Genomic DNA, 25,631 nt, shown 5'->3' on the forward strand with positions numbered 1-25,631 from the left:
TGTTTGTGCTACGTTTGTGCTGGTTTGTGCTGCTAAAATTGTCGTTTGTGCCGCTTTCATTTTAAAGATATTACCAAAAGTTTCTAAAGCTCAACCAGCCACTTTCTTTACCGTAAAGAAATTGAGAGATATTAACCAGCATTGGATATTTTTTTCTTATGATCACACTCTTAAACCTAGTAATCAAACTGCAATAACTTATTTAAAAACTAGGTTAACTAGAAAAATTTGCATTTCCTGCGAAAATGCAGTGTGGATGCTTTAAAGCTGAAGCTGTATGCAAAAACTAGCTGAAAAAGCTGAAAAGTTGCAGAAATTGTAAAAACTTTGCAGAAGCAAAGGAACTTTGCTAAAATGGAATAACTTAGCAGAACTGCAATATCTTAGAGGAAACATAATACTTGGCAGAAATACAATAGCATAGCAGAACTTAGCAGAAATATTGTAACTTACCAGAAACATGATAACTTCTCAAAAATACAAGAATTTAGGAGAAATAGTTTAAGATAACAGAAAGAATATATTTAGCCAAAAATACTTAAACATTACAGAAACACTATGATTTAGAAAAATAGTGCAACATAGCAGAAATACTGTGATTTACCAGAGACACTGTGATGAGCTATGAATATTGTAATTTTAAATGAAAACTATGTTTTTGCACAAATACTATAATTTGGCAGAAATACTATCATTTTGCAGAAATACTATGATACAGCACAAATACTCCGGTTTAGCACAAATATTATAACATAGCAGAATACACTTATATAGCAGAAATGTTATATTTAGAAAGAAAAATATAATATAGTAGAAATACTATGATTTAGCAGAAATACTGTAATCAGCACATATACTGTAACATGACAGAAATTCCTCCACTTAGTTTTAATACTATAACATAAGACAAATGTTATGATTTGGCACAAAAACCAAGATTTGGCAAAATACTATGATTTAGCAGAAATACTATGATTGAGCAGAAGTACTAAGATGTAGTAAAAGCACTTTGATTTAACAGAAATACAATTATGGAGGAGTAATACTTTAAAATGGGAGAAATATTGATACACACACACATACACAGAGCCTAAAGGGAAGAGTATTTGTGCCATGGAGTGTTAACAAGAATCTGAGGTCCATATTAGAAAAGCTGGTAAAATCATAAAAGTTTGCAGAATACTGTAAAAGGCTTTCTCTCTCTGTGTGTGTGTGTGTCTTGCACACACCCACACACACACACGGCGAGAGAAGCAAGTTTCTAGGTCTGGGAGCAGCTAAATTTGAATCCACCAATCAGAGAGGCTGTGTACTTTTTCCCGCCAAAACAGGTGCACGCAGCACAGAGAGACACAGGATTTTTGCAGTCTATTTCTCATAGTGAGGACTCCCCTCCAACAAATGACCATAATTTCCTAACCATAGGGGCTAGAACGGTCATTCTTACACCGTTTTGTTCAGAAGAGATGGGGGAATCTTCCAGTCTTGACAATTTATTATTAAAATATGAGCCTTATGTCTTAACTTTGCTTCGTTAAGGAGATATGACAATTCGAATATGCCTCTCATTACAGAAATCAAGCGGTGATTTTGAACAAGCTCTCCATTGACTTTCTATGGAGAGTTTTGTGACATTGTGTTGGTCTGAGGAGATTTGCCAAAATTCTATAAATTCCACAACAATGATAGTGACATTTCCTGAAAGCCAGCAAAAATACCTACGTTTTGATGTATAATTTGTGGAAGTTGAGTGAAAATTGAGCAAGTAGCAAGAAGTTGTTCGGACATGAAGAGAAGACTGCAAAACCTTCAGTGGCACACTGGAAGCCAAGTGCATAGCAACCATAACAACGCATGTATTTTGTGAAAAATCACAATTTTGCAACTGAAAACTTTAAGAGGCATAAAAGTAAAACGGTAAAAGATTTGAAAAAGCTGATTTATACCTGAATAGCCCAATAACTTGAGAACATTTTAAAGTTTGAATGGTTGTTCTACGTGAAAATATGAGGAAGTAGTTAAGTTTCAAAAACAAGCAAATTTTAGCAGAATTGCAGAAGTTTCCCATTCATTTCAATGGGACAAATTAAGCTTAATATTTTAAAAAGTATAATAGTGAAAAATACCAAAAGACATAGCCATAATTAGCAGAAATAGCAGAATAGTTTAAAATTTGAACGGTGAAAATCGGCTGAAAATTGTGGAAGTAGTTAAGTGCCAAAAAGTGTACGGAAGTCCCAAGAGGAACTCAATAGTGTGGATGCTTAAAGCATCCACACAAATATAGCATTTAAAATAATTAATGCATTCGGTTAGAGAAAAAACCTTATTTGCTGGTAACAAAATACAAAACTACGAGAACAATGTAGTATATATGTTTCCTGTTAGAAAAGGTAAATACATTGAACTGTCTGAGCCTCACAAGTCTAATACAATAACTGAAAAATAACAGCTATTTCCATCATCTAACTCACAAACTAGAAAAGGACTTTCTTTCATGAGATCTTGCCATCATTCCTTTGTGTAGAGCACAGCGTGCGGACATGCGCTGGTGTTTTCAGATGCTATGGTTACATCCTTTCTTAGGTCATCATACATCTCCCAGATGTACGGGGTCCTGTTACAGAATGTCATATAATGCCCGAGTGTTTCTGGTGTTGGGCCCTCCTGAAATGTAATGACTGCTTTCAGTGTGAATTTCTCTCCTTGAAGTAGCAGAGTGGATGGGAATTCAGTAAGCAAAAACCTTTTTGGACTGTGAAAACTGTGCTCCAGAGTTTCTGTAGAGCATTTTCCAAGGTCTGTGTCAATCCATACAAGCTCTCTCAGGGTGAAACTGTGACAAACAGTCCCTGTGCAAAGTTGCTTTCCTGATGAATCTGTTTTAAATGCTGTTGGAGATGCATCAGGACTTTCGATTGGTCTTAGGCATGGCGATGCTGGAAGGTTGAGCCCTTGTTCAACAGCAGACTGAAGGTGAGCTATGCCAGAAGCTGAGAGGACTGACAGATCAATGGAAACAAAAGGTATTTGCCTTGTGTTTGGTGTGTAAAGTTTGCAGTACTGGGAGGAACACTGTCTTGTGAAGTGAACACTTGGATTTTCCGTCATTGTTTTTTGAATTACTGTGGACACATGGCACTGTGCATCAACACGATGAACACCAGTCTTCAACTGAACAGGGCAGAATATTGAGCTCAGCACCTCTGCCCTCAATGAATAGGCATGTTGAGTGACACCCTTTGAAGCAAGGGATTTCACAAGCTGGAATACTTTGTTCTCCTCTGAACTATTCAACATGTTTTGAGCAGTACGACTGTCACAGTAAGCGCAGCACAGACTTTGACAGAAGGCATCAAAGGCACAGGTGTTCATGACACAGTATTGTCCTTTGCCAAGTTTTACTGCACTGTAAACCCCAACAGTCTACCTGACTTATAAAGTTTGTGGATATAACAATTGAAATTCCTCAAAGTTGAAACAACTTAAAACTTTTGTTCTGTTAACGATTCAAACAGTTATAATTGTACATGGCTTAGAAGTTAAGAGTAAATACTGCTTTCTTAATTATGATTTTTGAGTAAATGTTTTTTTTCTGAGCTCCGCATGTGTATGTGAACTACGTCATGACTTTTTCTCTCTAACCTGAACGACGTTGACAGAAAATTCTGTTCAATATGGCTGCCCTTCTCGAGCGACTGGAGAGCACATTTGGAGAAACTTGTAAGTAAAACGGAACCTTTGTTATGTTTATTTTTTCCGTAAAAAAGCAAGTATATTAATATGTTACAGGTAAGAACTTCGATTTCGAATGCGCTGTTGTGTTAAAAAGCACAGACCCAGGTGGTGAATAGTGGTTCGCTGTTGTTCGCGCTCTTTTTCAAACATAGATTATGTCGTCAGTTTTAACCGATTAAAAGAGTTTTACTAAGAATTACATAAAAAGAAAGGGTCTTAATGATATTTTAACGACCACTTGCCAACGCAAGAAAGTTGGCGTTTTTACAACAGCAGCCTCATTGTTCGGCAGGTTTTTTTTTTCTTCTTCTCATTAGCATGATTCAAAACTGACTTAGCTAGCAGTGGCAACTTCAATCTAAAACAATTGAAATATAGCAAGGTTTTGTATATTTAGTGTGCTAATAAGGTTTTCAATATTTTTATTTTTTCCTTCCAAAGCTGAAGACCGAAGACAAAAGGACAGAAGAAAAAAAAAAAATTCAGACTGCAATTAATTTCAGGTGGAGACAGTAAACACAGGTGAGTTGAAAGATCTATTGAAGAGTCCTTTCTTCATGGCCATTAAAACATTTTTAGGTTAAAAGACCCGTGTCATGAATCGCTGTGCGGCAGGCAGGAGTTGGACCCAATTCAATTCAATTTTATTTATATAGCGCCAAATCACAACATAAGTCGCCTCAAGGCGCTTCATAGATACAGAGAAAAACCCAACAATCAACAATCAACCCAACAAGCTGTAGATAATATTACATCTGTGGGATGATTATTGGTAATTTTTTCTCTAATGATAAAAATTTTATTTGTGAAGACGTCCATGAAGTCATTACTAGTTAACGTTAAAGGGATGGTTGGCTCAAAAGAGCTCTGACTTTTTGTCAGCCTGGCTATAGTGCTGAAGAGAAACCGGGAGTTATTCTTATTTTCTTCAATCAGTGACGAATAGTAAGATGTTCTGGCTTTGCGGAGGGCTTTCTTATAAAGCAGCAAACTATTTCTCCAGGCTAAATGATGATCCTCTAAATTTGTGACACGCCATTTCCTCTCCAGCTTACGAGTCATCTGCTTTAGGCTACGTGTTTGAGAATTATACCACGGAGTCAGGTACTTCTGATTAGAGACCTTAGTTTTCACAGGAGCTACAGTATCCAGAGTCGTATGTAGTGAGGAGGTGAAATTGGGGGTAGCAATCAGATAGCTGCTCTGCTCTATGTTGGTACAGGGCATTGAAGATGATAACAGTGGGTGGATTATATTCTTAAACTTAGTTACAGCGCTTTCAGAAAGACATCTACTTTGATAAAGTCTATAGATACCCAAAATGCAGGACTCAGACTCAGGGGATGAACTCAAAATCACAGCTTTAATTGCTAGTCACAGAAAACGAGCATACAAAATTAAACTGGGAAAATATAAACTCACACCTTGCAGAGAGGCACACAAAGAAACACACAGCTTAAGGGACGACGCAGCACTGACTCAGAGAAACACAGGGTTTAAATACAATGGGAAGTAACGAGGGGAATGAGACACAGAAGGAGAGCACAGCTGGGAGAAATCAGAACTGACGAGACAAGGGAGCAAAGTAGGATACACTCACATGAGACACAGACCTTCAAAGTAAAACAGGAATTAGCACAGATGCAAACTACAATAGGGGAGACAGAGCAACTAAGAAACACAGAGGGCAGCTACCAAATACTCAGAACTAAACAGAATACAAGAAAACCAAACTAAGACACTACACTAAAGAATACGCTGGGACAACAAAGAGAACTAAGAACATAATACAAAAAACTCAGAGGCACAAGAAACTCAAAACACTGGGTCACTGACCCAGGACCGTGACAACCTGTTTTGTTTTTTTGTTTTTTTTTAAATGATGCCCTGGCTTTGTCACACTGAATCATGTTGATAGGATATATTTTCATGGCTCCCCCCATTACCATTTCCTTGTACTTCTTTCTACCAGTCTATTTTATTTTGTGACATTAACATCTTAAATGTACCCCACCAGTTTAATTATTAATAGCTATGTTAGTATTTATAATGCCTTTTTCTTTTTTTTATCATGTGCAGATCTATCAAGGGTCAGTGGCACAGTTCACCTTTTGTGGTAAGTTATAACACTTCATATGTGGTCACATAAGTAAGTTGTTTCATTCAATTCAATTCAATTCAACTTTTTCAATTCAATTCAACTTTATTTATATAGCGCCAAATCACAACATAAGTCGCCTCAAGGCGCTTCATAGATACAGAGAAAAACCCAACAATCATATGACCCCCTATGAGCAAGCACTTTGGCAACAGTGGGAAGGAAAAACTCCCTTTTACAGTTTTTTACAGTCGCTAACAAGCGCCTACCCATACTTCAGATACTTTTTCTAAACTCTTAACACAGACCCACACCTACAAAACACAATTGGCCAAATGGATAATATCCTTCCCAAAAATACACTTTGTTAAATATATACTAACTCCTCATTTCAAAATTAGAACACATCTTTCTCTGCACACACTAACTGTACAAAAACACTATAAATCTGACTCAAAATGAAATTAGTCTGTCAAAGAATAACACTTGTTTTCACTTCACAAGGTACATGCAGTCAATCAAAGTACACCAGGTTTCAAAATACTGGCTATTATTGACATTACAAAAACTGCATAGACTTTTATGTTTCAGTTTCACAGGTATTTGCATGCGAAACATGCAATCCACCATATTGACACCAGAAATGTCTTGGTTGGTAACTGTATGTCCACATGTACAGTAATGTTCACATTCAAAAGCATTCCAGTAAAAAGCAAACAAGTTTTTGTTTCTTTACTGTTTACCACAGGAGGTACAGTAGAAACACGGTATGATAGGACAGAGAAAGTTTTACAGTATTGCTTACAGTGAACAAAATATCCATGAAACACACAAGAGCATTCTGAACAAAAAAACAACAGCAAAAAGCCAAGATAAAAAGGGGGGGAGGGGGGCTAAAAAAAGGCAAAAAAGTTGCATCTAATCTCTGCGATCTTCAGGGTTAGGCCACATGTTTTCATCAACATCACATCTGATGTCAGCCAAGTCGATGCACCTGGGATAAAACCGCCTGGTATGTCGGATCCACCCTTGGCAATCGTCAACTGTGATGTCCCTGGAGCCAGCATCCATGGCTTCAAGGAGGGACATCTGGTCATGTGGCTGATGGTCATAAACCTTCCACCGCCATGCAGAAAAGAACTCCTCTATGGGGTTGAGGAAAGGTGAATAGGGTGGAAGGAAGAGACTCACCAGTCTTGGGTGGACTTCAAACCATGTTGTTATTGCTTGCGAGTGATGGAAAGCCACATTGTCCCAGGTAATTACAAAGGTCCTCATGTTTTCACCCTCCTGACCCTGCTCTGGAACCAGGCGCTGGTGGAGATCATTGAGAAAGGCAAGCAAGCGCTCTGTATTATAGGGTCCAACCTGACATCTGTGAAGGAGTAATCCTGCATTTGCAATTGCTGCACACATGGTAATGTTTGCCCCTCTCTGTCCTGGCACATCAACTGTGGCCCTTTTTCCAATTACATTCCGTCCACGTCGACGCCTTTTGGCCAGATTGAATCCTGCCTCATCGATGTATATGAATTCATGAGGGGCCTGGTTGGCCTCCAATTCCATAACTCTCTGAAACAAAGTTTATGTAAGTCATGTTAGTACTGTATACCATACTGTACTGTAACCTAGTATTGTGTAGGTTACCTACTTGCAAAGTGCAAAGCTTATAGAACTGGACATTGGATTGAATATACACTGTACCTGGACATATTGTCGTCGTAGCTCCTTGACCCTCTCACTGTTCCTCTCAAAGGGAACAGTGTAGAGCTGCTTCATCCGCACTCTATGTTTGGACAATGTCCGCGAAATGGTTGTGAGGCTGATTCTATCGATATTGTCGAATATCTCATGGTCCGCCACAATTCTGGTTTGTATTTCACGCAGTTTTATTGCATTATTTGCAGTAACCATTTCCACAATGGCAAGCTCCTGATCATTACTGAGGAGCTTTCCTCTTCCCCCAGAGGGTGGAAGACGTTGCATTCTTTAGAAAGACAGACAATTCAACATATGCATTACTGTATGACCATATTGACATGTCAAGTGAGAATAGGAACAATCCATGTAAAATGCAATACTTACCTGTTGGTTTGTTGAAAGGTGCGTATAATGGAGGCAACCGTTGACCGCCTCAAATTGGGCTGCACTCTTTCACCAGCCTCTCTTAGTGAAAGACCATGGTTGATTACATGGTCAATGATAGTGGCACGGATTTCATCACTGACTACTGTTCTTGCAGCCCTTGGAATGCCACCACCACGCATTCTTACACCTATACCTTGCCCTCTCCTTGGGCCTGCTCTTCTCTCTGGGCCCCTTGCTCTTACTCCTCCTCGACCAGACATTACAGTGTTTGTCTTTTTTTTGTTTCCAAAAACATCACTCCTCAAGGTCTTGCCTTATGAACCCCACTGAGTCTAAGCCAGAATGGAAGAAGGTGTGGTTGGCCCAATTTACCCAACATAAATCAGCTGTGTGTCAATTATTCAATTGTTTGTTTGTTTACAGCTGAGATATATTTTTGATATTGATATTGTTTTTGTACTGATATCATTGCAGGGGCAGAGGTTTTTATACTGTATCTACGGTTTGGAATATTGTTTTTGCTATTGTGGGATGTTGTGTGTTAACATTCGTAGATACTACAAGAACAGTCCATAGTTTTGTTGGGAGGTATAACTTGTCTGTTAAAGAAAATGTAAGCATTGTGGAAATGTGTTCACTGACTGCATATTGGGTGAACACGACCTGAAATGTGTGAATGGTATGGCCACAACAGACCGATCCTGTGCTAATTGTGTTTAGAGTTTTGCAAATGTGACAACTGTTTGGACAAACGCTTGTTAGCGACTGTAAAAAACTGTAACAGGAAGAAACCTCCGGCAGAACCAGGCTCAGGGAGGGGCGGCCATCTGCTGCGACCGGTTGGGGTGAGAGAAGGAAGACAGGATAGAAGACATGCTGTGGAAGAGAGACAGAGGTTAACAACAGATATGATTCAATGCAGAGAGGTCTGTTAATACATAGTGAGCGAGAAAGGTGACTGGAAAGGAAAAACTCAATGCATCATGGGTATCCCCCGGCAGCCTATGTCTAATGCAGCATAACTAAGGGAGGATTCAGGGTCACCTGGTCCAGCCCTAACTATATGCTTTAGCAAAAAGGAAAGTTTTAAGCCTAATCTTGAAAGTAGAGATAGTGTCTGTCTCCTGAATCCAAACTGGAAGCTGGTTCCACAGAAGAGGGGCCTGAAAACTGAAGGCTCTCCCTCCCATTCTACTTTTAAATACTCTAGGAACAACAAGTAGGCCTGCAGAGCGAGAGCGAAGTGCTCTAATAGGGTGATATGGTACTACAAGGTCATTAAGATAAGATGGGGCCTGATTATTTAAGACCTTGTATGTGAGGAGCAGGATTTTGAATTCAATTCTGGATTTAACAGGAAGCCAATGAAGGGAAGCCAAAATAGGAGAAATATGCTCTCTCTTTCTAGTCCCTGTCAGTACTCTTGCTGCAGCATTTTGGATTAGCTGAAGGCTTTTCAGTGAGTTTTTTGGACATCCTGATAATAATGAATTACAGTAGTCCAGCCTGGAAGTAATAAATGCGTGAACTAGTTTTTCAGCGTCACTCTGAGACAGGATATTTCTCATTTTAGAGATATTGCGCAAATGGAAGAACGCAGTCTTACATATTTGTTTAATATGTGCGTTGAAGGACATGTCCTGGTCAAAAATGACTCCAAGGTTCCTCACAGCGTTACTGGAGGCCAAGGTAATGCCATCCAGAGTAAGAATCTGGTTAGATACCATATTTCTAGGCTTTTCAGGGCCGAGTACAATAACCTCAGTTTTATCTGAATTAAGAAGCAGAAAGTTAGCGGCCATCCAGGTCTTTATGTCTTTAAGACATTCCTGCAGTTTAACTAATTGGTGTGTGTTATCTGGCTTCATGGACAGATAGAGCTGGGTGTCATCTGCATAGCAGTGAAAATGTATGCTGTGTCTTCTAATGATGCTGCCTAAGGGAAGCATGTATAATGTGAACAGAATTGGTCCTAGCACTGAACCCTGTGGAACTCCATAATTAACCTGTGTGTGAAGAGGACTCTCCATTTACATGAACAAACTGGAGTCTATTAGATAGATATGATACAAACCACTGCAGTGCAGTACCTGTAATACCTACAGCATGTTCTAATCGCTCTAATAGGATATTATGGTCGACAGTATCGAATGCTGCACTAAGGTCTAGCAGGACAAGCACAGAGATGAGTCCACTGTCAGAGGCCATAAGAAGATCATTTGTAACCTTCACTAAAGCTGTTTCTGTGCCGTGATGAGCTCTGAAACCTGACTGAAACTCTTCAAATAAACCATTCCTCTGCAGATGATCTGTTAGCTGTTTGACAACTACTCTTTCAAGGATTTTTGATATGAAAGGAAGGTTGGAGATTGGCCTATAATTAGTTTCATCAGTTGTTCAGTTCTTATAAAATGTTGTATAATTGTACCAAATCACTGAGGATACATCCAATGTGTAAATCACAATCAACAATTTTACTGTGACATTCGCTCGTGTTTAGAGAATCTCCATTATCTTTGTTACTGAGTTTCCATTTTTGTAGGGCCAAATTTGTATTAAAAATTAATATTTTCATATGATGTGAAATGACTCAATCATTTCTAATTTTTAGAAGAAACCATTCATTAAGTCCCTTAAGGTGAAGATTTCATATATTGATAATGATAAAATTAACACAAATTAAAGGTTTCACTGATAAACACAATTTTTCCTTGCTTTGAACCCCATGTTCTATATAGATTACAGCTCTGATCTGGAGAACACTATTTTAAAATACTGTGTAGGGTTTTTGTCAAATGATTAAGAAACAGACTCTCTGTCACAAGAGACAGAAAGGTTGTATCTTAAAAGAAAAGTCTCCAAAATTTGGTAGAGTCTGATGTCATGCAGTTTCATAAACATGTATTCTCCCCAAAGAATGACACCTGAAAACTTTGCGTTAAATGAACTTTTCTTTTCCCTTTTTAGGAGGCGCCTGATATCAACGTGAAACGCACTGCAGTACTTCGTGCCCTTCCTGTATGTCTGTGTCTGTGTCAATTTTGGGCTCCTGAGAGGGGTTATCATCCACTTCCTGCTCCACAAAGGCTTTGTGTGGATACTGACGCTTCACTGTACCATCCTGTCTGGCAACCTCTGCTTCTTTTCGTATTTGTTTTGCAGAACAGATCCGCATGTTCCCTTCAATAAAACCAAGATGACGTGCAATGAATTTATCTATCCTTATAGGGAGATTTTCATGCTTGAACAGACCATGTTTAATGTTCTTGAACTCTGGTTCAACATTAGCTGAAGTTGCAGTGAGTTTTTCGCTCTGAAATAGGGGAACCATTTCTCCAGTCCAGAGTGGTAGGTATCCTCCCAATCTAATTAGGTGTGGGACGAGCTCAGGTAGATAGTGCATATTGTCTCGATCACCATGATCTTCAGCATGGCACCTGCTCCCCTCACAAATATCTGCCACCCACTGCCTTAAGTCGGTGTTTATTTCTGTGCATGGATCCAATCTAATGTCTTCTTCTTCCTTGTCATCAGAAACAGACATAGTCTCATCTGCAATTTTTCTTTTCAGATTTGATTTGGACACTTCTGACATAATGGGGTTTCCAAAACTGTCACAGCCTTCTGTCTCACTTAATGCCACAATAGCAATGCTGCGTGTTCGGACCTTTGCTTCTTCCAAGGATTGGGACTTGACAAGTTGTGCCATTGATCGCACGTAGGCTTTTTTCTCAAACAGTCCCACTGGCAAATCATTTTGATTAAGTGTGCCACACCCACTCTAATGAAACATTCAATTCAAATCAATTCAATTTTATTTATATAGCGCCAAATCACAACATAAGTCGCCTCAAGGCGCTTCATAGATACAGAGAAAAACCCAACAATCATATGACCCCCTATGAGCAAGCACTTTGGCAACAGTGGGAAGGAAAAACTCCCTTTTAACAGGAAGAAACCTCCGGCAGAACCAGGCTCAGGGAGGGGCGGCCATCTGCTGCGACCGGTTGGGGTGAGAGAAGGAAGACAGGATAAAAGACATGCTGTGGAAGAGAGACAGAGGTTAATAACAGATATAATTCAATGCAGAGAGGTCTGTTAATACATAGTGAGTGAGAAAGGTGACTGGAAAGGAAAAACTCAATGCATCATGGGTATCCCCCTATTGCAGCATAACTAAGGGAGGATTCAGGGTCACCTGGTCCAGCCCTAACTATATGCTTTAGCAAAAAGGAAAGTTTTAAGCCTAATCTTGAAAGTAGAGATAGTGTCCGTCTCCTGAATCCAAACTGGAAGCTGGTTCCACAGAAGAGGGGCCTGAAAACTGAAGGCTTTTATTCGATTCCATTACTGTGGGGGGGCTGGTTGACCCCTGATGACCTCTAGAAATTTGTATGGATTTCTTTAAAATGATAGCAGCACAAACAACAATTTTAGCAGCACAAACCAGCACAAACGTTTGACATCAATTTTGTTCGATCCCATTAATGTGGGGGGGGGGGGTTGACCTTTTGACCTTTACATTTTCATTAATATCTATAAAACAGAGGCAGCACAAACCAGCACAAACGTAGCACAGTTGATTGACACCAGTTGTGTTTGATTCCATTAATGTGGGGGGGCTGGTTGACCTCTGATGACCTCTAGAAATTTTCTTGAATATCTTTAAAATGATAGCAGCACAAACGTAAATTTTTGCAGCACAAACCAGCACAAACGTAGCACAGTTGATTGACACCAGTTTTGTTTGATTCCATTAATGTTGGGGGGCTGGTTGACCTTTACATTTTCATTAATATCTTTAAAACAGAGGCAGCACAAACGACAATTTTAGCAGCACAAACCAGCACAAACGTTTGACATCAATTTTGATTCCATTAATGTGGGGGGGCTGGTTGACCCCTGATGACCTCTAGAAATTTGTATGGATTTCTTTAAAATGATAGCAGCACAAACAACAATTTTAGCAGCACAAACCAGCACAAACGTTTGACATCAATTTTGTTCGATTCCATTAATGTTGGGGGGCTGGTTGACCTTTACATTTTCATTAATATCTTTAAAACAGAGGCAGCACAAACGACAATTTTAGCAGCACAAACCAGCACAAACGTTTGACATCAATTTTGATTCCATTAATGTGGGGGGGCTGGTTGACCTCTGATGACCTCTAGAAATTTGTATGGATTTCTTTAAAATGATAGCAGCACAAACAACAATTTTAGCAGCACAAACCAGCACAAACGTTTGACATCAATTTTGTTCGATTCCATTAATGTTGGGGGGCTGGTTGACCTTTACATTTTCATTAATATCTTTAAAACAGAGGCAGCACAAACCAGCACAAACGTAGCACAGTTGATTGACACCAGTTGTGTTTGATTCCATTAATGTGGGGGGGCTGGTTGACCTCTGATGACCTCTAGAAATTTTCTTGAATATCTTTAAAATGATAGCAGCACAAACGTAAATTTTTGCAGCACAAACCAGCACAAACGTAGCACAGTTGATTGACACCAGTTTTGTTTGATTCCATTAATGTTGGGGGGCTGGTTGACCTCTGATGACCTCTAGAAATTTGTATGGATTTCTTTAAAATGATAGCAGCACAAACGTAAATTTTTGCAGCACAAACCAGCACAAACGTTTGACATCAATTTTGTTCGATTCCATTAATGTTGGGGGGCTGGTTGACCTTTACATTTTCATTAATATCTTTAAAACAGAGGCAGCACAAATGACAATTTTAGCAGCACAAACCAGCACAAACGTTTGATACCACTTTTGTTGGATTTGAAGAAGGTGGGGGGGCCAACTTCACTCACATGCTTAATGGCTCAAAACACCTTATCCAATTATAAACTGATACGCACCTACTGGCATGCCCCTTTTAATTTCTTCATAAATGTTATTTAATGTTATTATTACGGCAGCACGGTGGTTAGCACTGTTGCCGCACAGCAAGAAGGTCCTGAGTTCAATTCCACCATCACGCAGGGTCTTTCTGTGTGGAGTTTGCAGGTTCTCTCGCCATGTTTGCGTGGGTTCTCTCCGGGCTCTCTCCAAAGACATGCAGCTTGTGGTGATAGTTTTTGGTTAATCCAAATTGCCCATAGGTGTGAATGTGAGTGCGAATGGTTGTTTGGCCCTGTGACAGACTGGCAACCTGTCCAGGATGTACCCTGCCTCTTGCCCTATGACAGCTGGGATAGATTCCAGCACCCCCTGCGACCCTTAAAAGGATAAGCAAATGGATGGATGGATGGATGGAATTTTATTAATATCTTTAAAATAATAGCACCACAAACAAAATTTTTTGCAGCACAAACCTGTGACATCAACTTTTGTTTGATTTGGGTGATGTGGGGGGGCTGGTTGACCTTTTGACGTTTGCATTTTCATTAATATCTTTAAAACAGAGGCAGCACAAACGACAATTTTAGCAGCACAAACCAGCACAAACACAGCACAGTTGATTGACACCAGTTTTGTTTGATTCCGTTAATGTGGGGGGGCTGGTTGACCTCTACAAATCTTCTTGAATATCTTTAAAATGATAGCAGCACAAACGACAATTTTTGCAGAACAAACCAGCACAAACGTAGCACAAATGTTTGACATCAATTTTGTTCGATTCCATTAATGTGTGTGTGTGTGTGTGTGTGTGTGTGTGTGTGTGTGGCTGGTTGACCTTTACATTTTCATTAATATCTTTAAAACAGAAGCCGCACAAACCAGCACAAACGTAGCACAGTTGATTGACACCCATTTTGTTTGATTTAATTAATGTGGGGGGGCTGGTTGACCTCTGATGACCTCTAGAAATTTTGATTAATATCTTTAAAATGATAGCAGCACAAATGACAATTTTTGCAGCATAAACCAGCACAAACGTTTGATACCACTTTTGTTGGATTTGAAGAAGGTGGGGGGGCCAACTTCACTCACATATGTCATGTCTACTGAATTCTCATTTTTCATGCCTGTGGAGTTTATTATATGGACGTGGTGACAGTGTAAAGACAGCCTGCTCTTCTGATTTAACTTTTCAAGCATTCACACTAATTAGTGTTTAAACCTCCCATGGTTCTATATCTGGGGATGTGGCTTTGGTTTGCACTGATGAAAGCTTATAGTTGAAATGTGTTTGACAGTAAATGGTCAATAAAAAAGACAGCATTTTGTTTTGTTTTTACACAATGATTTTGTCATGTGCTGTGTGCAGGCAGGAACCGTGGACCCAATGTGCAGACACTTAGAGATAAAAGTGTGAACTCAAAACAGCTTTAACGCTAAACACAAATATAACAAAAGCAAGAATACCAAAAGAAACTTACACAGGCAGCCAAACAGAACACACAGCGTAGGATGAGGGAGATCGCAACAAAGACCAAAGAAAACTCAGGGCTTACATACCCAGAGAGAGCCATCAGGGAATGGGAGACAACAGAGAAACACAGCTGGTACAAATAAGGGTAGCGAGACAAGGGAAGCAAATCCAGATACATTAACATGAGACATGGACTTTCAAAGTAAAACAGGAAACATAACACAGACAACGCGGACTTGACGAGGGGATACAGCAGACAGGGGGAGACAGAACAACTATGTAACACAGAGACAGAAACCAGAAGACAGAACTCTAAGAAACCAAAAGACTAGAAATGATAAATAATGGCAAAATCAAAGTTCAATAATAATGTAAAACTCAAAATTTTGGGTCAACGAACCCAGGCACCCTAACAGATTTATTTTTACAGTTAATTTTTTTCTATTTAATTATTTAGTTACAGTCCACCATACCTCTGATCCCCTGTCAATCCATCCACCCCCTTTTTAATGGTGTATCTGATTCAGCGTCATGAAGGGCTGGAGCAGCTGTCACAGACTGAGCAAGGTACACCCTGTACAGGTCACCAGTCTATGGCAGTGTCCCACTGTGTGTATTTTAAAAAGTACCGCATCTTAAAAACCACGGCTGCAGATAGATGGCCTTGGCAACTCTTCACTACATTATGAGGGGGATTTTATTATAGCAAATGACAAAAAAAATGGACCACTCATGATCTATTCAAAATACAATCTAGAGATGTTTTAGTCCCTTAAAGAGAGCTAATTATGTTTATTTCCAGCTCCATACTTTAATTTGTGCACTACAGCAAATTTGTGTGATTCATTGCTGAAAATATGCTTATTTATCCTATACTGAGTCTTGGTGCAGTCCTTCAATTTATCTTCCATTTGAAATATGCCAGTTTAGCTGTCCTCTCTTTGAGCCAACCTTTGTCTTATTGGCTGCTCCTCAGAAGTTTTGAATAGCAGGTGGGTGGTACTTCTGTGCTTGGAGCAGGGATTACTTGTACATATACTGACCTCATTATTTGAAACTTGGCCCATGTTCGATATGAGCATTCACCATTTATATATACACAATATCTGTTGGTGTGTGTGTGTGTGTGTGTGTGTTAGAAAATATGGAAAAGGAATATTAAGTATTGGTCGAGGAGTTTGATTTCCAAACCAAATGCAAATCTTACTTTCATTCAGCAGTCCACCTTTTCTCAAAGCTCAGTTAAAGGCACTTTTGACAATGTCATCTGGGTTGTAGCTGTTACGATATTACTTCAGGGAGCAGACATGACACCGTCTTGGGTTTTAACCATCACTTTTTTATTATCTCCACACCACCCTCCGGTGGCTTCCACATGAACTGCACCTTAAACAACAACTGTTCACTCATATCATGACATCCCCCTTTTTTTTTTTTTTTTTTTCAACAACAGGGGCAAACAACAAAGTAACTCACAACTCCACTCAAGGCCCACGACCAGTGGAAAAAAGAAAGGGAGAAAAAAAATAAATGCTTCTTGGCATACTCACATTTCTCTCTAGTGAACATATTTTTTCTACCCAGTTTTTTTTTTTTTTTTTTTTTTATATCAAAGCATGTGCTCAAAACATAATGTTCATTGTATTCCTCAATAAGCCTTCTGGGCTTGGAAACAATACGTCCACTTGCAGTTTTGGGTGGGGAACTTGGAAACTCTGTGGGAGTGACATTTGTACTTTGCATGTCCATCTCACTTTGTCCCTGTGTTTTATCACACTCATTCTGCTGTGTCACGTTTTGATTGTCCCTTGACTGCCTTAGAAACTTTCTGTTCCTTCTATATGTCTGTCCATCAGGAATCTGAACAACATAAGATCTTGGATGTTCAGATAAACCTGTCACCTGAGCTGGATTCCATACACCCTGTTGCCACATTCTGACAGTGTCACCAACCTGCAGTTGCTTAAGTGCTTTGGTTCCTTGGTTGAAGTATTCTCTCTGTTTCTGTTGTCTTGTTTCTAACAACTGCTGCACTGTCTTAGTGACCATGTGGGGTTTCAATCTTTGCGATGTTGTTGGAAGTCTTGTTCTTATGCGTCGACCCATTAGCAGCTGGGCTGGTGACGCTCCAATGTCCTCCAACGGTGTACTCCTCAGATTTATTAATGATAGATACAGGTCATTCCCCTCGGCTTTTGCCTTTTTTAACAAGAGTTTCACTGTTTGTACTCCTCTCTCTGCCATTCCGTTTGACTGTGCATGGTGGGGGCTCGTAGTGTTGTGACAAAACTCCCACTCTTTTGCAAAGTCTTGGAATTCACGGGAGCTGAACTGTGGTCCGTTGTCTGAAATCACCGTTTCAGGAATCCCGTGTCTGGCAAATTGTGACTTAAGATGAGTGATAACTGTTGCACTTCTTGTGTCTGACTTCAGCCACTCAACCTCAATGAACTTGGAATAGTAATCCACTAAGAGGAGATATTCCTGCTGGTCAAAAGTAAATAGGTCCACACCTATCTTCTGCCAAGTGATTCATTTTCCCGCAGTTCTTGCACTGTTTGCCATAAGCAGGGCATTGGCGTAATGCATGCTTAGTTCCACATCGTTTGCAATTAAACGTGCTTGCTTGGTCTTTGTCGTTCAGTTTCATCTTACTTTGTCTGTCTTTTTTGCATGTCTGCTTATGTCTCACTGCATCTACATCTTTACTTTCATGTGCAGAGACTTGAGCATTGTGATCCTCCTCATGCATTTGCTTGATTTGAGCTTTTGTGGTCTCAGCTGCAATGCAAAGCTGAACTACTTTTTAGAGAGTAATATCATCTTCTCTTAACAGCCTTTCTCTCATTGCATCCGATGTAATTCCACACACTACGCGATCTCTGATGAGGGATTCTTGCAGTTGTCCAAATTCACATGACTTGGCACTTAGCTTTAGCTCCGTGATGTACTGGCTAATTGGCATATCCCCTTGCACACACGTGAAAAACTTGTACCTTTCATAGGTTATGTTCTTCTTTGGGCTACAGTATTCCTCAAATTTCTCGATTATTTTCGTCAGCTTATGCTCATCACCATTTTTCGCAAACGTGAAGGTATTATACACTTCAACCGCTTCCTCTCCAGCAACGTGAAGAAATAGTGAAGACTGTACCTTGGGTGGCTTGCTAGCACCTCCTGTAGCCGCGAGATACAGCTCGAACCGTTGCCGAAACTGTCTCCAATTTTCCGAGAGGTTCCCTTGCAGCAAATCAAGTCCAGCTGGCGGCTTAAGCCCTTCCATGTGTGCGACACTCTTCTATAGCCTTATCAGTTCACTTCTGACACCATGTTACGATATTACTTCAGGGAGCAGACATGACACCGTCTTGGGTTTTAGCCATCACTTTTTTATTATCTCCACACTACCCTCCGGTGGCTTCCACATGAACTGCACCTTAAACAACAACTGTTCACTCATATCATGACAGTAGCTTTGTTCCTGAAGATGTGCATGTCTTGAGGAATGAAAAGAAAGAAAGAAAGAAAGAAAGAAAGAAAGAAAGAAAGAAAGAAAGAAAGAAAGAAAGAAAGAAAGAAAGAAAGAAAGAAGTCCAGGAGATCTGAGTAGTTATTATGTCTGATGAAAAGAACAATCGAAAACAACCAAGGCACTTTGTCTTCAGGTATTTGTATTAGGATCAGCACAGATTTCACTCTCTGGCTTTATTTATAGCATAATAAGACATTTTACTTTTAAAAAATCAAGGACACCAACAAGGCAGATAGGGCACATGCACTGGGGCCACAAATGTCCCAGGTTTAGTCCGTAATTCAATTCAATTCAATTTTATTTATATAGCGCCAAATCACAACAAAAGTCGCCTCAAGGGGCTTCATAGATACAGAGAAAAACCCAACAATCATATGACTCCCTATGAGCAAGCACTTTGGTGACAGTGGGAAGGAAAAACTCCCTTTTAACAGGAAGAAACCTCCAGCAGAATCAGGCTCAGGGAGGGGCGGGGCCATCTGCTGCGACCGGTTGGGGTGAGAGAAGGAAGACAGGATAAAAGACATGCTGTGGAAGAGAGCCAGAGGTTAATAACAGATATGATTCAATGCAGAGAGGTCTATTAACACAGCGGTCCCTAAGCGCCACGGACCGGTTCATGCCCGACAATATTTTTACGGACCGGCCTAGTACCGGTACCGTAAAAAAGAAGATTTATTCATAACACACGTGAAAAGACCCAGGAAAACAGAGTTAACGATAAAAACGATAACAAAATAACGCTAAAAAAACGATAAAAATCCTGAAAACCATACATTTCACACCTGAGCCTCAACTCTCAACTCTCGTGGCCCGGTACCAAACGACTCACGGACCGGTACCGAGGCCCGGGGGTTGGGGACCGCTGTATTAATACATAGTGAGTGAGAAAGGTGACTGGAAAGGAAAAACTCAATGCATCATGGGAATCCCCGGCAGCCTACGTCTATCGCAGCATAACTACGGGAGGATTCAGGATCAGTGCTTTAAGTGCTCTAATGGGGTGATATGGTACTACAAGGTCATTAAGATAAGATGGGGCCTGATTATTCAAGACCTTGTATGTGAGGAGCAGGATTTTGAATTCAATTCTGGGTTTGAAGGGAAGCCAAAACAGGAGAAATATGCTCTCTCTTTCTAGTCCCTGTCAGGACTCTTGCTGCAGCATTTTGGATTAGCTGAAGGCTTTTCAGCGAGTTTTTTTGGACATCCTGATAATAATGAATTGCAGTAGTCCAGCCTGGAAGTAATAAAAGCATGAACTAGTTTTTCAGCGTCACTCTGAGACAGGATCTTTCTAACTTTAGAGATGTTGCGCAAATGGAAGAACACAGTCTTACATATTTGTTTAATACGTGCGTTGAAGGACATATCCTGGTCAAAAATTACTCCAAGGTTCCTCACAGCGTTACTGGAGGCCAAGGTAATGCCATCCAGAGTAAGAATCTGGTTAGATACCATATTTCTAGGCTTTTCAGGGCCGAGTACAATAACCTCAGTTTTATCTGAATTAAGAAGCAGAAAGTTAGCGGCCATCCAGGTCTTTATGTCTTTAAGACATTCCTGCAGTTTAACTAATTGGTGTGTGTTATCTGGCTTCATGGACAGATAGAGCTGGGTGTCATCTGCATGGCAGTGAAATTGTATGCTGTCTTTTAATGATGCTGCCTAGGATGCATGTATAGTGTAAACAGAATTGGTCCTAGCACTGAACCTGTGGAACTCCATAATTAACCTCAGTGTGTGAAGAGGACTCTCCATTTACATGTACAAATTGGAGTCTATTAGATAGATATGATACAAACCACTGCAGTGCAGTACCTGTAATACCTACAGCATGTTCTAATCGCTCTAATAGGATATTATGGTCGACAGTATCGAATGCTGCACTAAGGTCTAGCAGGACAAGCACAGAGATAAGTCCACTGTCAGAGGCCATAAGAAGATCATTTGTAACCTTCACTAAAGCTGTTTCTGTGCTGTGATGAGCTCTGAAACCTGACTGAAACTCTTCAAATAAGCCATTCCTCTGCAGATGATCTGTTAGCTGTTTGACAGCTACTCTTTCAAGGATTTTTGATATGAAAGGAAGGTTGGAGATTGGCCTATAATTAGCTAAGACTGCTGGGTCTAGAGATGCTTTTTGAGTAAAGGTTTAACTACAGCCAGCTTGAAGGCCTGTGGTACATAGCCGATTATTAGAGATAGGTTGATCATATTTAAGATTGAAGAATTAATTAATGGCAGGACTTCTTTGAGCAGTTTTGTAGGAATGGGGTCTAAAAGACACGTTGATGGTTTGGAGGAAGTAATTATTGAAGTTAACTCAGACAGATCAATTGGAGAAAAAGAGTCTAATATAACATCAATGGTACTAAGAGTAGCTGTAGATAATATTACATCTGTGGGATGATTATTGGTAATTTTTTCTCTAATGATAAAAATTTTATTTGTGAAGAAGTTCATGAAGTCATTACTAGTTAACGTTAAAGGGATGGTTGGCTCAAAAGAGCTCTGACTTTTTGTCAGCCTGGCTACAGTGCTGAAGAAAAACCGTGGGTTATTCTTATTTTCTTCAATCAGTGACGAATAGTAAGATGTTCTGGCTTTGCGGAGGACTTTCTTATAAAGCAACACACTATTTCTCGAGGCTAAATGATGATCCTCTAAATTTGTGACACGCCATTTCCTCTCCAGCTTACGAGTCATCTGCTTTAGGCTACGTGTTTGAGAATTATACCACGGAGTCAGGTACTTCTGATTTGAGACCTTGGTTTTCACAGGAGCTACAGTATCCAGAGTCGTATGTAGTGAGGAGGTGAAATTATTAACAAGATAATCGACCTCTGTGGGAGTAGTATTCAGATAGCTGCTCTGCTCTATGTTGGTACAGGGCATTGAAGATGATAACAGTGGTTGGATTATATTCTTAAACTTAGTTACAGCACTTTCAGAAAGACATCTACTTTGATAAAGTCTACTTTCCACTGCTGTGTAATCAATTATTTTAAATGTAAATGTTATCAGGAAATGATCAGACAGGAGAGGGTTTTCAGGAAACACTGTTAAATGTTCAGTTTCTATGCCATATGTTAAAACAAGATCTAGAGTGTGATTAAAGTGGTGGGTGGGTTCTTTTCCTTTTTATGAAAAGCCAATTGAGTCTAATAACAGATTAAATGCCATGTTGAGGCTGTCATTTTTAGCATCTACATGGATGTTAAAATCACCCACAATAATTATTTTATCTGAGCTGAGCACTAAATCAGATAAAAAGTCTGAGAAATCAGACAGAAACTCTGTGTAAGGAGATGGGGGGGTAGCAGGAGGAGAGAAGCTGCAGAGATGCGTGTAAGACTGCAACTCTGCTTCCTGGTCCCAACTCTGGATAGTCATATTTTGGGGGGTTTAATAAATTTGTCCATATTTTTAGAAATGAGAGCTGCTCCATCCAAAGTGGGATGGATGCCGTCTCTCCTAACAAGATCAGGTTTCCTCCAGAAGGTTTGCCAATTATCTATGAATTCCACATCGTTTCTGGGACACCACTCAGACAGCCAGCAATTTAAGGAGAACATGCGGCTAAACATGTCACTCCTGGTCTGATTGGGGAGGGGACCAGAGAAAACTACAGAATCTGACATTGTTTTGGCAAAGTTGTACACCGATTCAATATTGCTTTTAGTGACCTCCAATTGGCGTAACCGGGTGTCATTACTGCCGACGTGAATTATGATTTTACTGAATTTACGTTTATCCTTAGCCAGCAGTTTTGCATTTCCTTCAATGTCGCCTGCTCTGGCCCCTGGAAGACAATTGACTATGGTTGCCGGTGTCTCTAGCTTCACATGTCTGAGAACAGAATCACCAATTACCAGAGTTTGACCCCCGGCGGGCGTGTCGACGAGTGGGGAAAAACAGTTAGACACATGAACGGGTTGGTGGTGTACCTGGGGCTTCTGTTTAGGACTATGCTTCCTCCTCACCGTCACCCAGTCGCCCTCTGTCCCCAGCTGCTTGGGGTCTGCCGGGGAACAGCTAGCGGGGCCTACGCTATCTTCGGCTGCACCAGTTACAGGGGCCTGGCTAGCTACGGGTGAATGAAGGGTGCGAAGCCGAGTCTCCCTTCCAATGTGGATCACATCAGCCAGCAACACAGGCTCTTGTGAAATGTAGATGACCTCAGACAGCAGCGCAGGCCCTGCTGTCGTGAAGTTGGCCTCAGAGGGAGCACTAGCCCTGGTGCAATGTGGATGGCCTAAGCCAGCAATACAGGCCCTGGTGTGTTGACGATAGCCTCACAAGGAGCACATGCCGTGGTATAATGTGGATGGCCTCAGCCAGTAGCACAGGCCCTGTTGTAATTTGGATGGCCTCATCTACCAACACTGGCCCAGGTGAAATGTGGATGGTAATGGCCAGTACCACAGACCTTGGTGTAATGTGGATGGCCTTAGCCAACACCACTGGCCCTGGTGAAATGTGGATGACATCGGCAAGGACCAATGGCCCTGATGTAATGTGGATGGTTTCAGCCAACAGCACAGTCCCTGGTGTGGTGAAGATGGCCTCACAGGAAGCACTGTCACTGGTGTAATGTGGATGGCCTCAGCAAACAACACTGGCCCTGGTGAAATGTCGGTGGTATTGGCCAGCACCACAGGCCCTGGTTTAATGTAGATGGCATCAGCCAGCAGCACAGGCCCTTGTGTATTTTGAAAGGCATCAGCCAGCAATACCACTGGCCCATGTGAAATGTGGATTGTTTCGGCCAGCAATACGGCCCTTGTGTAATGTGGAAGGCTAGCAGCACTGGCCCTTGTGTAATGTGGATGGTATCAGCCAGCACCACAGGCCCTGGTGTGGTGATGATAGCCTCACAGGAAGCACTGTCCCTGGTGTAATTTGGATGGCCTCATCCAACAACACTGGCCCTGGTGAAATGTGGATGGTATTAGCCAGCACCACAGGCCCTGGTGTAATGTGAATGTCCTCAGCCAACACCATTAGCCCTGGTGAAATGTGGATGGTATTGGCCAGCACCACAAGCCCTGGTGTAATGTGAATGTCCTCAGCCATGACCACGTGCCCTGATGAAATGTAGTTGGCCACAGCCATGACCACAGGCCCTGGTGAAATGTAAATGTCCTCAGCCAGTAGCACAGGCCCTGTGTTAATGTGGAAGGCCTCAACTAACAACTCTGTCGCTGGTGAAATATGTATGGGATTGGTCAGCACCACACACCCTGGTGAAATGTGCATGATATCGGTCAGCACCACAGGCCCAGGTGTAATCTGGATGGCATCAACGAGCAGCAGAGGACCTGGTGTGGTGAAGATGGCCTCACAGGAAGCACTGTCCCTTGTGTAATGTGTATGGCCTCAGCCAACAACAGTGGCCCTGGTGAAATGTGGATTATATTGGCCAGCACCACAGGCCCTGGTGTAATGTGAATATCATCAGCCAGTAGTAAAGGCCCTTGTGTTTTGTGGAACGCATCAGCCAGCAACACAATCCCTGGTGAAATGTGGATGGCCTCATCCAGCACCACACGCCCTGGTTTGGTGATGATTGCCACACAGGAAGAACTGTACCTGGTGTAATGAGGATGGCCTCATCCAACAGTACAGGCCCTGGTGTGGTGAAGATGGCCTCACAGGAAGCACAGGCCATGGTGTAATGTGGATGGCCTCAGACAGCAGCCAGGCTCTGGTGAAATGTAGTCTGCCTCAGCCAAAAGCACAGGTCCTTGTGTGGTGAAGATGGCCTCACAGGAAGCACTGTCCCTTGTGTAATGTGTATGGCCTCAGCCAGCAACAGTGGCCTTGGTGAAATGTGGATTATATTGGCCAGCACCACAGGCCCTGGTGGAATGTGAATATCCTCAGCCAGTTGTAAAGGCCCTTGTGTTTTGTGGAACGCATCAGCCAGCAACACAGGCTCTTGTGAAATGTAGATGACCTCAGACAGCAGCGCAGGCCCTGCTGTCGTGAAGTTGGCCTCAGAGGGAGCACTAGCCCTGGTGCAATGTGGATGGCCTAAGCCAGCAATACAGGCCCTGGTGTGTTGACGATAGCCTCACAAGGAGCACATGCCGTGGTATAATGTGGATGGCCTCAGCCAGTAGCACAGGCCCTGTTGTAATTTGGATGGCCTCATCTACCAACACTGGCCCAGGTGAAATGTGGATGGTAATGGCCAGTACCACAGACCTTGGTGTAATGTGGATGGCCTTAGCCAACACCACTGGCCCTGGTGAAATGTGGATGACATCGGCAAGGACCAATGGCCCTGATGTAATGTGGATGGTTTCAGCCAACAGCACAGTCCCTGGTGTGGTGAAGATGGCCTCACAGGAAGCACTGTCACTGGTGTAATGTGGATGGCCTCAGCAAACAACACTGGCCCTGGTGAAATGTCGGTGGTATTGGCCAGCACCACAGGCCCTGGTTTAATGTAGATGGCATCAGCCAGCAGCACAGGCCCTTGTGTATTTTGAAAGGCATCAGCCAGCAATACCACTGGCCCATGTGAAATGTGGATTGTTTCGGACAGCAATACGGCCCTTGTGTAATGTGGAAGGCTAGCAGCACTGGCCCTTGTGTAATGTGGATGGTATCAGCCAGCACCACAGGCCCTGGTGTGGTGATGATAGCCTCACAGGAAGCACTGTCCCTGGTGTAATTTGGATGGCCTCATCCAACAACACTGGCCCTGGTGAAATGTGGATGGTATTAGCCAGCACCACAGGCCCTGGTGTAATGTGAATGTCCTCAGCCAACACCATTAGCCCTGGTGAAATGTGGATGGTATTGGCCAGCACCACAAGCCATGGTGTAATGTG

General features: G+C 41.5%; 1 protein-coding gene across 1 annotated transcript; it reads right to left on the reverse strand.

The window, feature by feature from the left end:
- Positions 1-6,542: 6,542 nt before the first annotated feature.
- Positions 6,543-8,507, reverse strand: LOC113014096 (uncharacterized). Its single transcript, XM_026155396.2, has 3 exons — positions 7,922-8,507; positions 7,541-7,823; positions 6,543-7,408 (listed from the first exon to the last, which is right to left on the reverse strand). Exons 1-3 carry the CDS (start codon positions 8,182-8,184, stop codon positions 6,755-6,757), a joined length of 1,200 nt encoding a protein of 399 aa, XP_026011181.2. The 5' UTR covers positions 8,185-8,507; the 3' UTR covers positions 6,543-6,754.
- Between the last annotated feature and the right edge of the window lie 17,124 nt (positions 8,508-25,631).

The sequence above is a fragment of the Astatotilapia calliptera genome, chromosome 22 (genome assembly GCF_964374335.1).
Source record: "Astatotilapia calliptera chromosome 22, fAstCal68.1, whole genome shotgun sequence".
NCBI classification, from domain to species: Eukaryota; Metazoa; Chordata; class Actinopteri; order Cichliformes; family Cichlidae; genus Astatotilapia; species Astatotilapia calliptera.

Bases quoted from the DNA above. Each gene is read 5' to 3' on its own strand.
- LOC113014096 (XM_026155396.2), bottom strand. From the start codon at position 8,184: ATGTCTGGTCGAGGAGGAGTAAGAGCAAGGGGCCCAGAGAGAAGAGCA. The intron at 7,824-7,921 runs GTAAGTATTGCA...GTCTTTCTAAAG, and splicing joins ACCTTTCAACAAACCAACAG to AATGCAACGTCTTCCACCCT. The intron at 7,409-7,540 runs GTACAGTGTATA...ACTTTGTTTCAG, and splicing joins TACGACGACAATATGTCCAG to AGAGTTATGGAATTGGAGGC.